The 18,815-nt window shown below is 39.1% G+C and overlaps 1 protein-coding gene across 1 annotated transcript in view; it reads right to left on the bottom strand.

The window, feature by feature from the left end:
• MIPOL1 (mirror-image polydactyly 1) overlaps window positions 1-18,815 on the bottom strand; it is a 158,667-nt gene that overhangs the window by 13,904 nt on the left and 125,948 nt on the right. The window contains exon 11 of the mRNA XM_009887017.1: window positions 6,808-7,038. Coding sequence (XP_009885319.1) covers window positions 6,808-7,038 — 231 coding nt within the window. The remainder of the gene's footprint in view (window positions 1-6,807; window positions 7,039-18,815) is intronic.

Genomic DNA, 18,815 nt, shown 5'->3' with positions numbered 1-18,815 from the left:
TATACCTACAACAGTCCAGAGAATATGCCAGCCGTGACTGAGTTTGTTCAGCTCACCTTAGATTTGAATACTAGTTCAAAATTTTATTTCCTCCAGACCCAGAAAAATGATTTCACTCTATATGTTGAATTTCTCCGAGGCTGCACACATCCTCACTGACTTACTCAGTTCTTTTATTACAACAAACAGGTATTTCTACAAGGCTTTTGATTCAGCATTTCACCATGCATATTAGTGCAGTCTGCAGGGAATTTTTCTGAGAGGAGTCACTGGCGTTAGTACAGAATTCCAAGTATTTAAATAAATTCTGACCCTACTATGTACTGCTTTCTGTTAGATCACACATGACTTTCTTCACACATTTCCATTAGTCTTAATTCCTCACTAAATTCCTAGAGCAGGCTACTTCCAAGACTATTGTCCCTAAATCCAATAAATTCACATTGCCTGTTACTGCTACCCTAGTTAATGGTAATATTTTAATATATGATGTGATTGTTACTGGATTTTGTGTTTTAGACTTTCTTGTGTTCCTATTCATGTCTTGCATGCCAAAGAAACTTTGCATCAGCTCTGCTGCACTCTGCAGAATTCTTCAGGGTATGTGGTGGTTTTGCGTGTCTGGGAATCTTCCATCTGGCTAGTGTGGGTTTCCTAAACACCATAAAACCCCGCCTGTGGAGATTGTGTATCTCTTATGGGCCCCATGGAGCTTATAATCTGCTTTTAATCATTGCACGAGGCAGCCAACACATCAGTCCTCATCAAGCAGTTTTTTCCATATTGAATCTCCTTTAATAACTTTTGATCCAGTTCTGAAAGTCCAGAACCATTGCTAATTGTCATTGGTATCTTAGACTGCTACAAGAGTTGTCTTCCTCGGCTCCCCACTTCCTTCCCTACAAATTCACATAACCATTGACTTCTGTGGCTCGCTATAGCAAGTAAAAGATTCTTAGCACTTTGCCCTCCCTCATTCGCCTTTTGAATGTACCCACCAGTGTCTGTTTTGCAGTAAACCACAGGTCATATCCTTAACTGGGAGAAATGAACGCAATTTGGTGCGACAGAGCTAAGCTGATTTGCTGTAACTAAGAAACTAGCTCTACATCTACATTCTTCAACAAGTCACCAGAACTTACTTTACTTTTCAAAATGCCAGCACCAATTAAATTATTCCCTATAGGACATTAAGAGATTACCAACTATTCAATCGCAGGAGAACTTCACAGCAGCAGGCAGCACAGTGGTTTTCACTAAAAGCAAAATCACTTTTGACATCTGCTAAATTATTTACTGACACAAATCAGTGAAACTATTAATATCTATGAAGCTGTACTCCTACCCTCCAGTAGTTAACGTGTTGATCTGACACTCATCAGAATACAGTTTTCTAAGTAAAAAAAAAGCAGTCCAGTTTTATAGGGAAGTGTGAACATCTATATGTAACATCTTAAAAAATGAAGACATTAAATTCTATTTATTATTTTGAAATACAAAAGTTAAAGAAATGTATCTCTACAATTTTAAATAAAGTCAGTCAAATTATCTGACATTTGGTGGTTCCTCCAAAACAAATAGCTTTAAGTCCCAGTGAATGTAAAACTTGTTTCTTTTGTGCAGTGCTTCTGCCTGCAATTTCTAATTAACCAGCTCCATTCTTATCTACAAGGAATGACTGAAAGCTTACAAGCTACAATGTATACTTCAACTAAATATATGTAGGTATGATTTTAAAAGGGAGATGATAACTAGTTAACAACATTTGCATGTTGCAAAGAGGCTCAATTAGTATACTAATTCAGAAATCTTGCTTTTAGCCTTTTCCCTGCATAGCTGTGCTGTACGGAATACAATCTGCACACTAAAGATATCATGTTTGCAGTTAAAAATCTCCAGAGACTTTAGACCCATACATAAAGATACTTATTTCACTCTTTTCTGAGACACTGACCTGTATCCTCATTTCAAAATGAACACCACATCTTTACGTTATTAAATCTTTGTTTTGATCTATTAGTATTCACCAAAGTGCCATTTTATACAACCCCGCACTGAATAGGCAAGGCTGGAGGTAACCATCTGCAGCTTTAGAGTCTGAGTTTGAATTGATGAAAAGAGCTTTGTGTTTTCATTGCCAAGTTTGATTCTTCCAGTCATTAGACATTCCCCTCAGATCGCATCAATGAAGCGGACTCTCTTACACCCATGCGTTAAATTCTCTTCTCCTCATGGTTTCCTTTGCCAGCTATACTCCAGAAAGACTACTGGGTCTTAGCCACATTCTTCTCACAGCTGTGTTAAAAAAGAGCATCAGAGCGTCTTCCCAAAATCCATATGTGTATCTGGTCAGTCCCCTGTCGGAGGGTCACCTCACATTGTGGTGTGATTATTCAAATATTCATTCTTGTTCTTCAACTGCACTGCTTGGATAATTCTGGGAAAGATTAGACCCTCCAGCCAGCACTGCAGAACATCTTGGACGTTGATGTGAAGCGCACACAGCTCCCGCACTCGGAAGGCAGATTAGTTTTACTTGCAGAAGAGGGGGACTCTAACCATTTAATAAATGCTTGCTCCTTATTTCTTTCCATTTTTGTATTCTTTTCAACTGTGTTGAATGCTGGTAAGGACTGTTTGTTTTTGTTGTGTCATCGATCAACTTATTTATCAGCATCAGCTAAAGAACAAAACTAAGCGAGCAACTACGAAAGCAGAGAAAGAGAGTTCAGAAATGCTGGAGAGAAATCCAGGACTACTCAAAAAAAGGGTGTGTTCCAGTAACAATGAAAGTTAGGTGGTCAAAAAATCACACATTAAGAAGTAAAGCAAATGTTTTTAAGGGTAGTATTTCTTTTATGAGAGATAGTAATTTCCTTTGATAAAACTATCTGCTTATTAAGAAGATTGCTTAATTTTCTTTTGTATTCAATCCACTCAAGTATTTTATCCAAATTTGTAACTCTCCTGACATCCTCCTTAAAAGAAAAAAAATAAAAAGCAAAATAAAAAGAAAAGGTGTCTTTAATAAACAGTTAAGGACAAATGATGTTCAGAATTTCTGATTTACATCACATACACTTGCTTTGTTCATAGTAAGAACTACCTTGACAAAGTGCATAAGCAGCGTATTTCTCACCATTTATACTTATTTTCATACCAGTATATTTTAGCATTGCACCATTACTTGGTGGATTTGTGTTTACTTTTAGAGGACTACATAGAAATTCTACGCGCGTGCCCTCCACTGCCACCTTACACAGCTATGTGAGTGTGCAAGTGTGACTGTGCCCACACGCAGAGAGCTACTCTTTACCGAGCTAGAATCATTAAACTGTAAGAAGAAGTAGAAGCCCTCAATAGAAAAATGGCATTAAAATTCACTCCAGTTGCAAAGCTTTTGCAGAAAAATAGAACATTTACTGGGAAAAAAACCCCACCACATCAAAAGTGGCCTCAACCTTTACTGATAATTGGCTAATATTGATTTGGTATTACATTATAACCTTGTCTGATCTCACTGACATCAGTAGCCACTCCTCAATCCCAGAGGTTCCAGCAGGAAGGACAGTTTTAAAATGTCTTGCTTCCTCTGCTGGCAGAGGCATTAATTAATTCACAGGCTTTTCCAGCCACCTTCTCCAGGTCAGCCCCATTTCCCTGCTGGGGCCGCACCAGCTGGCTCCTGGCTTCTCCGGCAGGACAAACTTGCTGGGGGCCTGTGGCGCTGAGCCAACAATCCTGGTGAATTCTGTGCTACTGTCCTAATTCTTTGTTTGTAACCATGAATTAGAAACATTAATGAAATATAGAAAATTATGGTCATAGCCATTCTACAGAGTATAGGTTAAAAACATTAAGTATTGTGCAGGTCATCGTAATTTCCTATTGAACAAATATGTACTGTGTTATGTGTGCACATACATGTATTTATTTACACACACCACTCCGTTAAAATGAGTATTTGCTTTATAAACCATAATAGCGGTCTCTTAAAAGTCTAATGTGTATCTTTTTAATGTTTCAAAATCAAAATAGAGTCAAGCAAATGCTGCTAAAACTGTGTGGTCACTTTCTGAGCATCAACATTTTCTGTGTCACACCACCACCCCTGCTAGGATGGTGAATCCGAGTCATCATCACAGGCAAAAGCACACAGTCGCAATTTGTATCTCACACGGCAGTGAGCCCGTGTGAGATTTCACCCTACTTCAGTATAAACAGAATTTTACTATATCCACGTTCTCTATAAGCAGATTCCAATATATCCCCCTTCTGGTTCACAGCTGCTGTTTCATGTGGGATAGGATCCAGAAATTTTTTAGATGCTTTGTGTCCTGACGGAAAACACAGGACCACTATTCTGACTTAGATCTCACGTTTAGAAAGCAACAATTGCAGGTGGGTACACAAATGTCTGACACGATGGCAATGCCGTGCAGAAATTACATCTCTATTTCAAGCTCTGTATATGATGCTGAATGCAAACACTGAAGTTTTTAAGAATATTAAAAAATTCTTTAGTGTTGTCAAAGAACAGATTAGCAAAGGCATAGTGAACACCAGTAAATTAGGAGGTACAAAGATACAAAGCACACCCCTTTTTCAACATTATTTTAACTGTTCTAATTATATTCTTTCTTAGTGAAGCTCATAATTATTTTTCTCTTCTGATTTTTAACTGTTGCTACATTATTCGGGTACTTTACTGAATAATACTGAGAAACTACTTTATATAGCTGCTAAAAATACCTCGTATGACAGAATTCAATTTTACTTGAGCATTTAAAAGAAGTCAGGAAAACAGATGTTTTAAAAACCTATTTAGGCTATGAATCATAGTGTCACATTTTAAATTACAATAAGCATCCTCTTAGGACAGTGCTAATAATTAATACTACTGTAATTAATACCAAGAAGCCTTTCCGTTGACAGGTTTATAAATGGTCAGTTCCTTTTTGAAATGTAGAATATCCTACATCTCCGAAATAAAAAGCTAAGCTAACAAATGAGTTCCTGCCTAATTGCCAAACACTGATTTGTATGAAGCGGTTGAGGTTACAAAGAAATTGGGAATTCTCAGCCCGGTTTCCCTGCTGATGAGTACGAACTGTCTGTGTAGCTCTCCCAGAGGTGTCAGAGGAATCTCTATAGTGTCACACAAGGGTTCTTAGCTCAAAGTAAACACACTTTCCACAAACTCAGCTGCTTAATCTGTTTGCAGGTTGAATTATAAGATGGGGGTGGATGACTCCGGGTGCTGGGAAGACGCACAGAGCATTTCCACAGTTTCTTGGTAAAAAGGGCATGCTATTGTCATCAAAAGACTTCACCCAATTGTTTAATTTTCCTATAGGCTCAGTGGTCTGATCTTAGCGATAATGAAAACTAACCTGACCAAAATTTTCCCAAGTAGCTGAGCATGTTAAATTGCCTAAATTCTTTTCACTGCAGCAGTACATCACCACCACTTTAATTCAGGTTGTGGCTGCACTTCTACTCTAGCCACCCTGGTTACGTGGGATTAAACAAGACTGTTTCACTAAAAAAAACCAAAACCAAAACCAAAACCAAAACACAATTGGCACTTAAATAGCTATGGTTAGTAAATGCTTATAAATAAAATGAAATGAAATAGCAACTTTAAACAATGTACAGAAAGGTTTAGGCAATATTCTCTTTAACATGCTGTAATTATTTTTCATGGGTTTATTTTTATCAGGCATGCACCTGATGAAGTTTCAAATATATCTAAGTGTTCAGAATAAAGATTGGAATGATTCTCAAACAACCACTGGAGATTTTAAAGAGACAACTGAAAATACGTATTTTCATATATATATATCTTAACTATATTTTATGTAGTTACAAATAAATTAAAACCATAAAAATACAATTTCTTTATTTTTTTAATAGCAGAACTCAGCATGTGGTTTTTTTTAAACAGGAAGAACTCTTGTTAGGTCCTTGCAATGTATTACAAGCCAATTTCTGGCTACTCTGGAAATACGCTGCAGACATTAAAGTGGAAGACAAATATGGACTGACAGGAAAATTTGCATCAGTTCAGCACTGACCACCGTGTAAGGGTGCGAGCGGGCTATTTTGCAGCTGGTGATATAATGCAGAGATGAGAAGTGCCAGACTGTGAAGAGGCTCTGTATACACGCTTGCCTATGTCCCAGCAATCAGACTTTGGAAGGCTTATGTGATAGTAATAACAATCACCACAATAAGGACTTCGGTAGAGATGAACTTCAGGTTTTGAAGTTCAGTAACCTTTTAACAGGGAATCTTATGATGGGAAAGAGAATGCAATCCCTGTTCAGCAACTCAGAGATTTCCTGTTGTTTTCAGTGAGATTTTGAAGCCACCCCTAAACAACCCCATCAGCATTTACCATGCCATGAAACTTGTCAGATGCATAACAGACCAAAAATGAGAACCTTAATATTCTACCATGCAATTATAAAGGCAAATACCCTGTTGCCATAGGATTGCCATGGGTAAAAAGACAGTGAAAACCATTCATAGAAGATGGAAACACTTTCTCTGTGCCTCTACACATATAGAAAGCAGTTTCCATAACAGTAAAGACAGGCACGCTGACTTGTGTAATACTACAAAACTTAAAATGATCGGCTTCACACTGAGTCAGTAATGAGCTGAACTGCCAAAAAAGAAGGAATCATTTTAACGGAACTTTTCTGAGTACCACCACACTTTCAATCATAGACAAAATACCAGAAGAAACGTTTAATTTGGTTTTCAACTGCAATTTTTCTTGAAAGAAGGCAGGTGACTTACTTCTGAACTTTTTCGTTGGCCTCCCGTGAAGCCTCCAGGGCTTTCTGGAGCTTCAGCTCTGTGTCCTTTTGCTCTGACCGAGCTTGCTGCAGCTGAGCTGCCAGATCTTCAATCTGGTGATAGGTAAGGGTCACAACACCCTCCCTGCCTTGCGGTCCACCTTCAGAAGTACCAAAAGTACAGTTAAGCTCGTCCTTCAGACTCATTCCTTCAGACAAAGATTTGTATAAGCTGGCAAAAAAAATCATAGACGTTATTAAGTTTCAGTCTAAGGCTGAGCTGCAAGAATACTACACTCAGTTTAATTAATATTTTTAATATGATCATAGATGGATCCACACCCAATAATATCAAAACAAGTTTTATTTCAGAAGTGACAGAGAACAAAAAATATATCCTGTTTCCACAAGGCTATTCTGGAAGTATGTAACAACAATCAGAATTTTAAAAAGTCAAAAACCTACTCAACAAAACCTTAAAAGGTAGTATCTTTCAGCTGTAGCACCTTCCTGATCACCTTTGAGCTGCAGCAAAAAGTTGTTAGTGTGATTTACACTTAGTTGAATTAATCAATGTAAGTTTCTGAAGTGTTATTAACTCATGTTACACAGGACTCTCTTTTAGCAAGCAGATTCACCAACTACAGGGAGCTTATTTGCAAAATTGCAGGTTTTTTTCAATATAATCAAAGGAATAAAAATGCTACAAAGCAAAAATTAATATCATTAAATCAGCAGGATTACTTAGAAATATGAGTGATTTGCGCACACTAATCAATTCTAGAAGTCCTTGGTGAACATTTTTGTGAGAGGAAACCTAAACTATTTCTTGATGCTCATTTAAGTAAGCTAGTAACACCTGTAGTAGAATATACTGTGTCTTAAATAGCCTCTCTACAGTAGACAGAGATAGGTTACCTGCCAGCATCAGGGTTTTATCACAGGACATTTCAATATCTATAGTGTCCCCTGCCATAATTTCTTGCAAGGTCCTTTCTGATCCACTGTTTTGGCTTCACTCAGGCAAAAAGTAGACATGTTCGCCATCTATTTCGCACTGAAGTGCTGTGGATGGATATTCAATCCATTCAGTTTTATACGTGATTTTGAGGAATATTCATAGAGATAGCAAATCATAGAGCACAAAAATAATACACTGCCATTGTACAAACCAGAATACAGTACTACATGCTTTGTATTTGTGTGCCAGAAAGTTCTGGACAAATATCAGAAATCAAAAATGAAATTGAATAGGGTCTTAAGGCAATAGATTCATGAAGCTAAAAGAAATAAACATGCTTGGATCAGCTAAAAATAGCTATGGAGAACAAGCAAAAAGAAAGATATTAAACAGACAGATTACCTATAAATAATGAGAAGAAATTGAAAAAAGGAGAATAAAGAAGAAGATGGTGCATCAGGTAAAAAGAAATCTCAGTGAAGCCTGTTGAATTATTTCCCAAGGAATCAGCAGGTAGCCAGCTGCTTGAGTTATTAAGGCACAATGGTAAAAATCACATTAAGAGCTGATCAGTAGGGGAGGAGCCTGCACCAGCAAGCTCTCCGTGGAATCAGCAATGATTGCTTCTCATCTCTTCATAGCCATAATTCATTGGTGAATTTTACACCAGTCGAAATGACACTGGTAGTAGAAGAAATTCATCAATGACATTGATAACAGAAGTGATGGCAACAGGATGAGCAGTGTTTTCAAATAAACAACTGAACTAATTTTAAAACAACTTCATGAATGTCAGAAGCTGTTGCTGTATTGATGAATATGACTTAAGACCGTTCCTCTGACTAATGACCATGCAAATATCAAATATTATTTCTGTTTGGATTTCCAGTAGCAATGCAGACTGATTAAAATACTCAAGACATAGTCTGCATGACAGCTGCTAGTACGCAACAGCATATTTTCTTCCTTACCAGTTTATTAAGGTGTTTGTATGGAAAACACCCTTCGTTCCAACAGCCCATAGAGGAAAACAGTATAGAAACTAAAATATAATACACATGGACAAGCAAAATGTGGATGAACTAATAGAAATCCAGAAGCTAAAAGGTCAGTGTTGATATGTCATTACACCTACTACCTGCGGTTGCCTGAAAATAATGCGAAGAACCTTTTCAATTAAATGAAGACATATTGAAAATATAAATATTTATAAAGGGACATTAAAATCCCTAGAACAGACTCATTAAAAATAAAATTACTTCAACAGTTGCACATAAAATTTACTGACTGAAGTTCCACTATGGTCGAGCATTGATCACCATGGAAAAATACAAAGGTATGCAAATAATGCTGAAAGCAGGTTACCGAAACACCACTGCTGCCTGCTTCTTAAACACCTGGCACAAGATTAAAAGAAAAAAAACACAGATGAGAAGCTAAACTGTTCAGTGAATATATGGGCCCCTGATTAAAAAAAAAAAAAAAAGAGGATAGCCTAAATAGTCTAACTTGTTCACAGAACAGCTGAGAGGTTTTTTTACAGAACATATGAAAAATATAGTAATTTATTTAGATTCTAAAATACTAACCCTGTCTGGCTATGACTGGGCTCCTTCTCAAAGACTGGCCATGAACAATACAGTATGTGATACACCATTACATGTTTTAATTCATAATGATTGTATCTGAGTGATCAACAGATTCTGACATGTATATATTTTGTAGCCAGTATGATTCCTCCAGAAAAAGGCACTGTAGTTCATAGATCTTCTAAACTTTTTTTTTCAAAAGCATGCTATTGCCAGATTTCCATCAATATATGCTTTGCTAAAATACTTTTATTTAGTCCCTTTTGATACTTATTAATTTGAAATTCCTCCATTAATGTTCTGAAGATTATCAAAGAATATTGATACTATAAATAAAAAATAAATGGGACTTCTAGGTCTGAAGAATGGGTCCCAGAAGCATTCAAACACTTTCTTGATTTAAGAGATTCACATGTTCTTTATAGCAAGCCTTTTGCTTTACTATGGCAGCATGGCCCTTTTCTTGCTCCAGCTTGGATCTGAGAGCTTCAAGGGCCCACCTCGACTGTGTCCAGGAGGAAGAAAAAGTGACACGAGATGATATCACTTATGCAGCTCCTGCAGAGACAGCAAGACGTTTCCTCAGCCCCCAAAGTCAGAGCAGCTTCAAGCCTGCTAAAAAATTTCTCCAGTTGTAACTGCTCCCAGAGGGACTTGACTTTGGCTGAAAATCAACTGTATGAAGTGCTGCTCTTATAACACTTCTCTCCTGCCAGGCATACTTTTGCTGCAAGGTGGGAAATTACTTTCCACCTGAAGCAATTACTGAACAACACAAGAGAAACCTTCCACCTAAAAGAAGAAAAAAAAACCCATCAAAAACCTAACATTCCCTGTCCATTCCTTCCCTCCTCCCCCACCCCAGTGATAAACATAACTCATGTTCCCAAAGGCATGTAGGTCTGACCTTGGTTTTCACCACAAATGTTTCTGACACTCAAGTTCTGGAGACCTCTCAGACCTCAGCCTGCACTCAGGATGGCTTTGAAGAGGGTCCCTTCATACCGCTGAGTGCACTCAAGGGCCAGGCAGCACTGATACCTTGAAAATACTACCTCAAAGGTGTTCTTAGGGAACACTGCAATAAGACAATATTAAAAAAAAGCACATAAGACCTGGAAGGACTTTGACATTTTGCTGTAAAGCGGAGGATATAAAATGGTCAAGTTTGCATTACATGTGAGTCAGGAGCCTGACAGCTGGTAGGCTGGTAACTAGATGGCATTGCCCTACCATAGACAAATATTTTACTAGCCTTCCTTCCTCTGCAATTACAGGAGTTAAGAGGACTCTGTTTTCTCTTCAGTACAAGCACCCAAACATCTCCCACTAATTTAACCGAAAACAGCAGCCGTGTTAGACTTGGTGGCGCACAGGACACGGACCATGTTATAACCGTAGTGCGTGTTGCGCATAGCACAGAGTATGCTCTTTGCACTGTCACAGCCCATCACAGTGTTGCTCTCTCGTGTGTGGTATACCCACGCATTCTTAGTCTAGGATGAGCTTGGAGATCCTCTTTATTTTATATTTTCTCACAAAACTCAATGATAAGCACTTTTTGAACAGAGCCCACCACTGATTTTCTTCTCTGTGGTTGTTGGTGATATAACCTCAGGATTTTACAGGACAACACGTTGACAGATTAGCACTGATCATGCATGTCCATACTGTCCAAACTCAATTACATGTGAATAGGGATCTACAGTGAACAGTAGGTTGAGTTTCAGCCTTCTCTCCTGAAATGATCTAGAGAAAACTGTGACCTGTACACAGGTCCAAACAGTCTAGACACTAGATGATTCAAGCACAGGTTCATTATCTACAGTGAAAGCTTGAACTGATTATCACCCATCTTAGAACTTCCATTTATCAACAAATACAAATTAAATGCCTCTAGCAGACACATTTTTCCTCCTCGGGCCTCAGTCTCCTCCTCTTTAAAAAGGAGCAATCACAATACTACCTTTGCAAGGTGCTCTGAGATTCACTACTGAAAAAAGACCCATTGCTGTTGAAAGAGCTAAGTTACACGCAGCACAGTTTGAATTTAGGACAAAACAAAAACCCCAGATGGTCTTTGGATCACACCAAGCAGCAAACATATTCTTTTGGGCCTCATTTTCACTCTCCAGGACCACTGCAGTACCCACGCCATTCTCCTGTGACTAGCTTGGGAGAGGTAGTAAGGACACGGGACATGTGATGAGCCTTTCTTGAAGCTGAAGGACTGCTGAGACATGCTCTCAACAAGAAACAATTGGAAACCATACCTCCATTACAAACCCTTCATTTACAGAGTTGCACAGTAATCAAATGTCTCCAGTTCACGCAGTCACTGGGTAAATTGCTCAGACAGCACAGCCTCACATGACAGTGATACGCACATGACATCCAGGACCACCTATCATTCCTCACATTCACCACACCATCAAATGGTCCAGGATCCCCACAAAAATAGTTTCTGGATTAATAATGTTTGGCTGAAACAGAGCAAAACATACACAAGACTGATGAGTAGAAAGAAGCGCTTTTGAAATTTTTGCAGCTGTGGTATTATGCTCTTCAGCTAGATCCACAGACCCCCAGTTAATAGCTTTTAGCTAAGAAATGCACCTGGATTTTCTGAGCACATGATGCACCTAGAGCTGATGTTTCTGTTATCTCTAATTGATTAATTAGAGTCTGGAAGATGATAACTTCGCATTAGCTTTTTTCACACATAATCAGCTCTCAGATACAGCGCATCTGAGTTTACAGAAGAGACTACTTTAGATTTTATGCTTTAATCCCGAATATTACTTGATACATGTTAACATTAATTACACATCTTCACGGTTCCACAGTGTACCTGTGTTACTGGCAAGACACAGATTCGCAGGATCTCAAATTTCTTCAGCGAATTAGGGGACTGTGTTTTTGATACAACAGCAACTATTGTGGATACTCTTCACAGTTTTACTAGACTACACGTTATTCCCAGAACCAAGCTTGCCATAAAATGTTCCTGTCATGCTTTGACAGGGGATTGGCTGTATTAGCATATTCTAGCCTAAGCATTCACGGAGTACAGCTACCTAGCCCTGAAAGCTTGCTTCTAACTAAGTAAAATTAATCTGAAAGTTTAAAAATAATTTTATTTTGTACGACGTTTACTTTATCATACTAGAAGTTACAAGAAAGAATTTTTCTATCTTGTATCTGTTCTTTATTGCCAACTCATATGCTTTGGCCATTCTTAAATATTTGCCAATGGCTTTAGTTAACAAAATAACTTCAACTTAGTATTTGTAATACTGTAGTTATTCCCTACAGTAATAGATTGTTTAGGTAACACTGCAAATACAGAGGGAACCTTATCTATTAATCGAAGACAGAACTGGCATCAAGTCATCAAGAGTGACCTCAGTATTTGAATATAAAGGATGCTTAAGACGGTGCCAGCAACTCCATGTTTTACCGTGTATCACAAACCCCCGGCCACTTTCCCCGGGACGAGTGCGCGTCGTGGCCAGGGCAGCGCAGATCCCAGCCCTTTCTGCAGGAAGCACGAACATCACGGCCAGGGCAGTGCAGATCCTGGCTCAGCTGTGGGCAGCAGGCAGCGAGGAGGGGCACAAATCAGCTCAGAGACAAGAGGCATTTTCACCTTCCCAGTCCCCGGGCTGAACTGGCGGCCCCTGTGCCTCTCTGATTGCTGCTGGAGGCCACTGGGTTGACATGGATCACTGAAGGGGTGTGTACAGGGGTGGTGTAGAGCCAGTGACTCTGGCTTCAGGCCAGCAGGGAAATTGCCGACGTCAGGGATTTGCAGAAACACAAACTTGGTGGAAAAGAGACAGGGGATCTTGTCCTAAAGGTCATAGCGGTTTATTTTTTATACTTTGAGTATGTTTTTGACTACATCAGTTTTAAGAACAGTGCACCTTTTTCCTCAAAGCTAAACTTAATTAAGAAAGCAGTAACTCTGGTTGTGCACTAAAATATACCAACTGAAGAGGCAGAAAATAGATGCAGTAGGTATTACTTTTTTCCTTTTTCCTTTCCTTCATTCTGAACACCGTCTCTTACATGGAAACCAGGGTATTATGGCATCACGCCTTCTGAACAGGCGTTTCAGGACCAGCTCCTACAGCTCCAAACATCTACCTACCAATCTGGTCTGGACTGCCACCCCTTCAGCTCCCATGGACCTGGCAGTACACAGCAAATCGCTGGCTTGAACCTGTACTCTCCAAAATGCCAACCACGGAAATCTTCACTGATGACAAAGAATGTGCATATTCAAGGCTCAGGCATTTCTGTTAGGAGCCTTAAATGACGTCCCCCGTCACTGTTGTTTAAATTTAGATTTGCCTGCGTAACTAACAAAATTAATAGAGATTTCTTTATTGGGAACTATACATGAAGTTAAGGCTAATTTGGTTTGTGCTTTTAGTTTCCTTTGCAGCTTCTCACTGGTAAGGCTAATGGCTTCTGACTTCCATTTTACACGAGTGACCTACACACCGACAATTTTATTTGAAATTAACTTCTTCCTTCTGCAAAAAGTAGTAATACTAGCAAATCACCTCTTGTGGTAGATAAACTGCGACAATTCAGATGAAACAAATAAGAAACCCCACAACTGAAAGTCAGTGAAGCGTCCACTCAGTGCAAAGGGGTACTTCATATATGCATCCATATATACATTTATACATAAAACAAATCTGATAGTACTGATATATATCATAAAGCAGGCATCAGAATCACCTGAAAACAAGCTCAATGTAATGACTCTGTGCTGTTGACTTTTATTTTTGTCTCCAGGGAATAGTGTTTACTTTGCTTTAAAATTTATATGAGTCATTTTGTTATGTGCCTTTTTTTAATTAGTCTGAAGGAAACAGTCATTTGAGAAAGAGAGCGGAAATCAATTCTGATTCGATACCGATAGCTACTGTGCGATGTAAACTGTGTGTTCTCTCTAATTAAATGTAAACATGTGCAGTTCTAAAGTCCAGCAGTGATGACAACAACTACTAGAAAGGATTGCTTAAGCCCTGGTCAACTGATTCTTGTGAACCTTTTGTTCATACCGTAGGTGAGCTTGTGCAATCTGTCGCAGGGTGAATGCCAGTTGTAACTGACTTTATTTTAGGTCATCTTCAGAGAAAAGACTTGACAAGAATGTGGAGCGCTCTGTAATACCTCCAGTTACCCATTAACTATGTCCTTCTGATAGCTAATCAATAGCATTGCATGGAGCCAAACACACTGCACTGAACTGCCCCTCTTCCAAAAGCCAAGTCTTGGTAAATATTTAATGGCAGTAAAGGTGTTTTGAGTCTTATCAATCTGATATGTTAAAGAACTCTTGAAAGAAACTTTATCTTGCTTCTCTCTGCATAAATAATTTGTTCAGTTACAATTTTAGTCTTATGCAAAAGCACTTAATTTAATGATCGAATGCTTTTAAATCAAGGCTTTGGACAGAGAAAATGCAGTTTCAATCCACATGTCACAAAATAAAGAAAAATCAAAGTTTATTTCCTTGATAAAATGCCAACTAGAAATATACATCAAGGAACCCAGCCCTTTATACTGTAGTAGTAAATACTGCGCCAGACTCGCTCAAAACCTGTTATACAAGTGCACATTTGAGATTTTCTTACAAGGCTTCAGTTTCTGTAAAATTCTTAGCTCTCACTCACATCAAGATGGCGTAGGATTTTTAGCCTCTTTTCACCACGGAAAAAAACCAACTCTAAAATAGTTACACTAAGATCCAGAGACTTTTTGTTCCCATACAATGAATATATATTCCCATCTTCAAGTGGGTATATTCACAGAATCATAGAATCATAGTTTTATTAAGCGTTTTTCTGTGCAAAGCAGCTTGTCTAGATCCATAAACTTTTATCCTGATCCTTTAACAACTAGTGTGTGTACACGCTGCTACAGCCAGGTAGGATCCAAATGTATCCTTAGACTTAGGCTTATTCCATGCCTCTGCGCTAATGTCACAGGACGGAGGAGGCTCCTGACCTCCTCCTCCAACACAGTATTCCAGCCTTCTCTGCATGATCCAACTCTAGTATGAGCCTAAGTATTTTAAAGAAACTGATTTAGCAGTGGATCCAAGCTTTTTCTTGGAAAATAATCTGGGAATAAAACATTGATAGTGTTTCAGTTTCCAAAATGTGAATCACCGTAAATGTTTTCCCAGAAGTATAAGCATTATTTTTTTCCTCAGTGTTTAAATGGCCTCTTTAGTGCTCTCGATGCCATTCAATAGATTTCAAAAATAAAGATCACGGGAATAATTCCCAAACACTGGCATAGATAAACTGAACAGCCTGCAGTTTTCAAATCACTATTAATTGGCTCTGATGAAAACAGTATTAATTAAAATCATAAAGGCATATAAATCAATCAAGCACTAAAGCGCATGGCACCATTCGGGAATGACGGCCTGAAGAAAGCCTGTTACTAATAACCCCAGAAAATATCTTGTACTTAATACAATGTTATCTTTATAAATCAGACATGATCGTGAATTTTATGGCTGTCCTGATTTGCTATTTTGATTGCTTGGCTTAACTCCCCCACTGAACCAGAAAAGCAAGAGACGAAGCTGTCTTGGAACCAGGGCTGGAAGCCAGCCCTGCCTTCCAGCATGGCCAGGAACATCCAGCTGAGTAGATGGAAGAGTAGAGTCTCTCCAGGAGAAGGCAATTAAAAGAAATACAAAGAATGGAAACGCGTTTCAAAGACGGAATAACCAAATACATATGGAATTTGAGAGAGGGATGATCTCATGGATGAGCTGAGTAGTGCTAAAGCTAGAAACACTCAGTGTGACCGACCCGGGAAGGGAATTCACATGGGACTCTGCCCTCTTGTCATTCCTTTGTTGCTGAATGATTCAGCTAGTTAAAAATCTTCGAGTGACTTTAAAAAAAAAATAATCACAATACCATGGTTTTTAATTTGAGGATATTTTCCCCCTTGTCCCTGGAAAATAAAACAGAGAGTATTTTAACAGTTTTGTCTGATTTTTCTCAAAGATGTTACTGAAATATATTAAGCAACTTTGACCAAAGGTAAACAAGGCGTCCTGTGCTCCAGCACATGCCCAGCTGTTGTCACCACTGTGCCATGAAGTGAGGTGCACAGAGGAACTCCAGGTGAGTGTGTCTAGCACAGGATTTCCCTGCTTTCTTGGTACTGTGCGCAGCAACACGTGCCACTCTGAAATGGCAAGTGAGTCACTAGGAGAACTCCATGTGCTGCAGCCTGAAAACCTTCCTCCAGACTAGTACAGACACCCGTAATGTCTACTTTAAAGCTATCGTGGCTTCTCCCATACAAAAATGCAGTTGGTTTAGGGATTGCTATGCAGATATACACTTAGCAAGTCACCTCCTGAAAGCAATGTAGATGACACAATGGCAACGTAGCTCTACTCAGTAAGCCACTTCTCACCTGGTTGCTGCTGCCAAACCCTTATTCATATAAATCATACAGCTCCTTGGACAGCCAAGCGCTATGAAATAAGGCAGTTAAAATGATGGCTTAAATGATAAAGGGAACGCCTGGGAAATTTAATATAGGGGAAGTCTGCTTCCCTATTGTACCCATGCTTACTGAAGCAACTGGGCAGACTTGTCTGGGCCATTCTCCTTAATGTGAAACAAGGACGCATGCTGGGGGAATGATTTAGTGGATTGGGGATCAGAGCTCTATCTTGAATTCCCTCTTCTATTTCACATCTTCTGTGTGGTACTGAGCAAGTCACAACATGCAAACCTCAGCCTGCTATGCTGAAACTGGGAGTAAAGTGCCTTTCCCTTGCTTTTTGTCTTCCTTAAATTCTAAGCTTTGGGGGCCCAGGATTGCTTCTTATTACCTATGTGTGCCATCTCTGGAAACCTGAGGCCCTGATCTTGGTTCAGGTATTATTATTCATGGGAAGATACAAAAAAGCTACTTAACAGTATGCATGTATTGGCAACGTATATCAGCCTGGTTAACCTCAGCAGACAGATCCAGGTTTGGGACCTTTAGGGAAAAAACACAACAGTTTCTCACAAGGAGGCAGTTTCTGCCTCCCCATTGCAGGCTCAGCCACCATTGCCACCATGGGGTGCTGGCGGTGATAGCAGCCCCCCGTGCTTTGGGTGAGCTGTTGGGAGCCCAAGATCCCTGTTACCTGAGAAGATGTTCTTGGCCTCCTCCCAGACAAAAGGGGCCATCAGTCGGATATGGCCTACCGACTGGAAGCCGAACTGCACAACTCGCATGCCTCTTGAGAAGTGAGAGATTGGACTGGTGGCTGCTGGAGAAAAATCAGTGGAGAGAGAGCTCCAAAGAGTAGGGCTTGGAAAGTGGCTGAAAACAGATGCTGAATTGATTTCTGTATCCTAGAGTTTTTAAATCAACTTCCCTTACCTCTCTTTTCTTTTACACTCATGAGTTTTGACCACTTGGCTACTGAAATCAAATCTGTAAAAGCATAATATTGTTGTGCACTTTAATTTAGCCTGAGCAAAGAGGAAAACAACAGTTTTAACTTCATGAAGCGGGAGTTCACAAGAAAAACTGCAGCTTTTTCTTTTTACCAGCATATCATTTTTTCATAACCAGCAGGTAAAAGTGAAATACTGTAGCAGGAAATGTATTGGTTGCACTGAACCAAAGAATTAATTATTTTCTCAGGACCTGACAAGGAAGCTGAATGAGTATGAAAGCTCTTGTGAAATCTTGCCAACACTGGATATCTAGCCAACTGTTCAATTCCTTATTTATTTTTTGAACAGGACAAGATAATTATTAGTATGAATACTGCCTGCTGTGCTTATACACATTCAACCAATATTGTACTCTACTCTGATAGGAGCTGTAACATTGCTTAAGAGGGAGAACTGAATTCCTACATTGGGATAGTCCTCATTCTACTGTCACAACTGTAGAAGTATAATAATATATGACTCTCTTGGTAAAGACAGTAGGGTAGAAGAACTAAATGGTATTTCTTTATCTCCACCAAAGACCTTAGGATGGAAGTCTAGCCTCTGTGTTATTCCCTTTTACAGAATATGATTGAAACAAAAAGAATGTGATGTTAGACGAGCCTGGATAACATTAAGACCCTGCATAGCTCAGAAGCAAAAGAAAAATAAATCAGATAATATGAACCTTGTAACCCATACTTCTTTCCGCTCCTCTGGGTGAGGGACAAATTCACAGCACTTCTTCCTCTTTGGTGAACGCTCCTCCCAGTTCAATCTTCTTTAATGATAGTGGAAGTCATTAGCGCATTTCCCACCGAGGACCAGGAGAAAGCCTAGTACAGAATGCCTTGAATTTATTAGTATCAAGAAGCTAAAGGCTGTGGCCATCAATAGGTGCCTACACTGTTCTGGGTGTCTAGTACAACTAAATACTTCCTGGAAATCTTACTGCTTCCTGCTGCTC

Source organism: Charadrius vociferus, unplaced genomic scaffold, assembly GCF_000708025.1.
Source record: "Charadrius vociferus isolate BGI_N301 unplaced genomic scaffold, ASM70802v2 scaffold14, whole genome shotgun sequence".
Classification (NCBI taxonomy): Eukaryota; Metazoa; Chordata; class Aves; order Charadriiformes; family Charadriidae; genus Charadrius; species Charadrius vociferus.
The sequence above is the reverse complement of the archived record's forward strand: the minus strand, read 5'-3'. Positions and strand labels throughout refer to the sequence as shown.